At 46.8% G+C, this 4,732-nt stretch overlaps 1 protein-coding gene across 5 annotated transcripts in view; it reads left to right on the top strand.

Annotated features, from left to right (window-relative positions):
- Fam186b (family with sequence similarity 186, member B) overlaps positions 1 to 1,653 on the top strand; it is a 33,696-nt gene extending 32,043 nt beyond the window's left edge. For all 5 annotated transcript variants that reach the window (XM_005411837.1, XM_013508463.1, XM_013508464.1 and 2 more), the window contains one exon: positions 1,307 to 1,653. In XM_005411837.1, the coding sequence (XP_005411894.1) occupies positions 1,307 to 1,421 (115 nt within the window). In that variant the 3' untranslated portion in view covers positions 1,422 to 1,653. The remainder of the gene's footprint in view (positions 1 to 1,306) is intronic.
- Positions 1,654 to 4,732: the final 3,079 nt, after the last annotated feature.

The raw sequence follows: 4,732 nt of genomic DNA, 5'->3' as shown, positions 1-4,732 counted from the left end.
TTTTTTTTTTTTTTGGTATTTATGAGGTAGGGTCTTGCTCTGTAGTTCAGGCTGGCCTTGAATTCACTATGTAACCCAGGCTGGCTTCAAACTCATGGTGATCCTCCTGCCTCAGCTTCCAGAGTGCTGGGATTACAGGTGTGCTCCACCACACCTAGCTTCAGCCCTGCTTCTTCTGTCTCTCACATCTGTACCCCACACTGCATCACTCCCTGTGTGTCAGGCTGCTTCTTCATGTTTTGTTTCGGGCACTTCCTGTGTTCTTTAGGCACCGTTAATCATAGTATGAGGGTCTGCTAGTCTAACAGAAATTCTTGGTTTCTGCCCGGGCCATTGCTGCCTCAGAGTTGGTGGCTGCACACCTTTCTCTGAGTCCCCTGTGCAATGTGTGTCCTCCTGGAGACACACATTGCTTTCATTCCCCAAAGTGCATCTTCCTTTGCCATCTGCTCCTGGCCCACCATGAATCCCCACATCCACTGCTACATGGGTTCCAGTCACTTACCTTTCTGGTCATGCTGAGCTTACCAGTGACTCTGGCCATGCTGTCTGGTTCACAGCATTTATGGTCTTAATAATGGGGACCAATCTCACGCTGATGGCACCATCCTGGCCTGCCTGGCACTGGTAGCCTGAATTATCTCCAGCCCTGCAGAGGTGTCCTGTCAGCGTGTGAAGAAGGGCTACTCATGTTCCCTCTGTATTTTGGGACATGAAGACTGTGTCCCTCAAAACCCAGCAGCCCTCTTTCTCCAAGATCTTTTTCTGTTTTGTCTTTAAGTATTGCCCTGGGCTCTCTGACTGGTAGCATAGCTGTGTGTGTCCTCTCATCAAACACTCTGCAGCTGGAGATGAATCTTGGCCTCTATTCCAAGTTCCCTGCACTCACCTTGCTCAGGTCCATTCCTCACAGCCAATATGCTGGTCCCCGTGAGCCCACGGAGATGCCCAAGAAGACAGACTTACACATACAGCCCCCATGCAGGAGAGACAGGAGAGCTCATCACTCGTCTGGGGAAGAGATTAACGGGTGGTGAGAAAGAAACTTGGGTAGGTAGGAAGGAGCAAAGAAGAGTGAGGGAGGGAAGCGGAAGTGTCCTGTGAAATGAGAGGCAGATTCACAAGAGAAGCAGAGCCCCTGGGCTTTGACAGAAATGTGTTAAGCAGTTCCACATCCAGATCAAGTTCCTGAACTTACCCTCAGAAAGTGCTGGGCTGGGCTGGGCTGGGCTGGGCTGGGCTGGGCTGGGTTGGTACTTCCACCCCAAAATTGCTCCCCTACCTGCAACTGTATTAACTCTTTCAGTGCCTCCATGACCCAGAGGAAGGAATGCCAGCAACGCACAGAGCAGCCAGCTGAGCTTGTCTGCAGAAAGTTGAGCCGGTCACTCCCTGGAACCCTGCAAAACCAAAAGGAGTAAAACAGCTACACTCCCCATTTCATCCCTTAGCTAGGGATTCTCAAACTTCAGGGGAACTAAAAATCACATGGAGACTTGTTCCAAATACAGATTCCTAGCTGGTGCTTTTAAACAAACACTGAGTGTTTCTAAATCTTTGTAGAACTTTGAGAAACACTTTTTTGTTCTTGAGTACGCAAACTGTACACTTTAATAAAATAGAGATTACGTTAAAACCTTATATTTGCTGAAACCCATACTTGCTCAACTCATTTCTGGAACCAAGTCCACAACCACCTTGACATGGAGCTGAGCGCTAATCAGAGGATCCTCTAAGTGTTGCCTCTGTCCTTGGAGAGCTTGTGTGTGTACACAGCAAATGCTTTCTGCAGCTGGAGGTGAACTTGGCCTCTACTTTAATTGCCTGGCTCTCCCCTTGCTCAGGTCCAGTCAGGGGAGCCAACAAATAGAAACAGTATCATTAACGCCTTGGCACACAGTGTAATTCTTCATTTAATCAAAGACATGGATAAATGACTAACTGACTACCAGTGATTGTCATGACAGCTCAGAAGATAAGAACAGAAGGAGATGGAGACGTGGAGGTTCCAAATCCAGAGAGCATGGGCTAAAGAAGCCGCAGCTGGCAGTCACGTGTCAATTCAGTGAAGATGCTGCTTTGGTTAGCCCATTCATGAGCACCTGCCCTCCCTCCTCCTCTCTGGCATACAGTTCCCTGCCTCACCCCTACTCAGCCTCCCCCACACCCTTTCCCTACTCACCCAGAACACCTAGGGACTGGAAATAACAAGTAGGAAATGGCCCTGTCCTAAGAGAACACGATCCAGGTTCTCGTTCTCAGAAATGGTGCCCATCCTTGCTTCTAGTCTAAGGCTGAGACTTCAGGAAGCAATGGGAAATGAATGTCTGGTCCATGGACGAGGTCAGGGGGAGGATTTGATTTCTTAACAGGACAAGGATGCCTGGCCCAGGGAGGAAGGTGAAGGCATCCTCATGCAGGTCACACACAGAGGACAGCAGTGGCAGTGAGGGGCTATTTCTAGCTTCTCAGCTCCCAGGCTCACTCTTGGGGAGGCCTCAGCCCACTCATATTCAACATATGCCTTCACATTAAATGTAGTACTTCAAATAATTTGAAAGGATTTTTATAACTATGTTTGGAAATTAACCAGCTATGAGTAAGTTATTTAATGTGTAGTTGGCTGTGATTTCTCTCATCATGCAGAGAAGTCATTCTAGAGATAAAATATAGGAAGTTTTGTAAATGCAATGAGACTATTAAATTTGACAGTCAATAGAAGTAACAATATGTTTTCTAAACATTTTATATATGTTTTATTTAATATTTTGGCACCAATAACATTCTAAAGGTTTCTTATATTTTCATAGGCTCTTGAAACTGTGCTAGGGGGCTTAGTGGTTAACCCTGGTCTGCTGATGAGGACTGACTTTCTGGGTGTCTTCTAGCAAGTTCTCCAGCAAAGTGTCTGATACATTCTTCTTCTGCTTTGGTAACAATTTAATCTCCTTGAAGGCAATAAAGCCCTGGATAGGTCAAACTGTGAAGCCAAGAAGGTTGGAAACCAAGGATGTGTGTGTGTGTGTGTGTGTATGTGTGTGTGTGTGTGTGTGTGAGAGAGAGAGAGAGAGAGAGAGAGAGAGAGAGAGAGAGAGAGAGAGAGAGAGAATTTCCCAAATTAATGAAATATAACAAACCTCAGATTTAAGGAGCTCAGAGAATCTACTCAGTAAATACAAAGAACACACTTAAGCACATCCTAGTGGAACTGTTGAAACCAAAGATAAGAGAACTTCTTGAAAACAACCAGAAAGGAAAAAAGAAGATCCATGGAAAAGTAAGCAATAAAGCATTTGCATCAGAAATTTTTAAAAAATTGTTTATTGGTACACTTTAGGTGTACATAATGATCATCCGCATCATAGGGAATTTGTACCTGTACATGATACATTTTGATTCCTTTTTTCCCAGTCCCCTTTATTCCCTTCAACCCCTCTTCCCCTCCCTATTTACAAAGCTTTGTTTCCATTTTATCCTTTTATTATTTTCATCAGAAATTTTGCCAGCCAGATTGAGAGCCAGCCATTTTCCTGTCTTATCAATCCACAAGATAACCCAGCCTCTTTCTAGGAAATTCCCCTATTCGGAGGCTGATATTGGCTAAGGCAGGCTTCTGTTACCTGCAAAAACAACGACTGAGCTGAGCGGCCTACCACAGGGCATGGGCTCTCCAGTTCTCCACAGGCTGTAGCCCTCCCATCTGTCTCCTGCCTCAGCTTCCCCAGTGCCAGCATCACAGGCATGTGCCACCACACCCATCTGAGCTGTCCCTCTTGTTCCACATACTGTGAGGCCCTGAACTGGCCAGTGGCTTCATCACTCATCAGAGACTATTTATGGGGACTACTGTCCCTCAAACAGGGCCTGGGGTTTGCCTGTTCCCCCAGATTCTTTCCTGGGAGCTGATCAGCCTAGCAGAACCAAAGCCTGGTGCAGCTTTGCCAAGGCACGGTCACTGCCATGGGAGGCAGCATCTGTATGGGCAGCTATCCAGTTGGGGTCACCATGAACTTGAGAAGATTCAGTTTTTTGTACCCATGGCACCATTGAGAGTCCCTGGGTGGGCTCAATTTCTGGAAGAGGTCCTTTACTACAGAAGCCACTAGGAGGCAGCAAAGTGCTTGTTTCAAGTCCTCAGCAGGTCTGGTTAGAAGCAGCAGATTAGGGGAACAGTTGTGATACAGACAGAGGGAAGCTGAAAGGGTCCATCTGAGAAGGTACAGAGCCCGCACTGAGGACAAGTGTGGCAAAGGGATGATAAGTCAAGGGATTTCTCAGCCACTGTTTGGACATCTGGATCTTTGGGTTGGTTTGTTTGTTTTTTGAGACAGTGACTCACCATGTAGCTCAGGCTGGCCTTGAAATCACTATGTAGCCCAGGCTGAGCTCCAACTCACAGTGATCCTCCTGCCTCAGCTCAAGTGCTGGGACTGCAAGCTTGCACCACCATTCCCGGCCTGAATTCATGATTTAAACTAGACTTCATACCACTTCTACTTAAAAGCTCTTAGTTGGGTGTGGTGACACATGCCTGTAATCCCAAAACTCTGGGAAGCAGAGGCAGAAGGATAAGTCTGAGTGCAGCCTGGGTAACCTAATGATTTAGCAAGACTCTGTCTCAAAATAAAAACTACAAGGGGCTGGGGATTTAGCTGAGCGGCAAAGCGCCTGCCTGGCAAGCGCAAGGTCGTGAGTTCGGTTCCCGGTACCGGAGAAAAACCAAAAAAAAAAA

This window comes from Chinchilla lanigera, unplaced genomic scaffold (genome assembly GCF_000276665.1).
Source record: "Chinchilla lanigera isolate Chin_1 unplaced genomic scaffold, ChiLan1.0 scaffold00146, whole genome shotgun sequence".
NCBI lineage: Eukaryota > Metazoa > Chordata > Mammalia > Rodentia > Chinchillidae > Chinchilla > Chinchilla lanigera.
The sequence above is the reverse complement of the archived record's forward strand: the minus strand, read 5'-3'. Positions and strand labels throughout refer to the sequence as shown.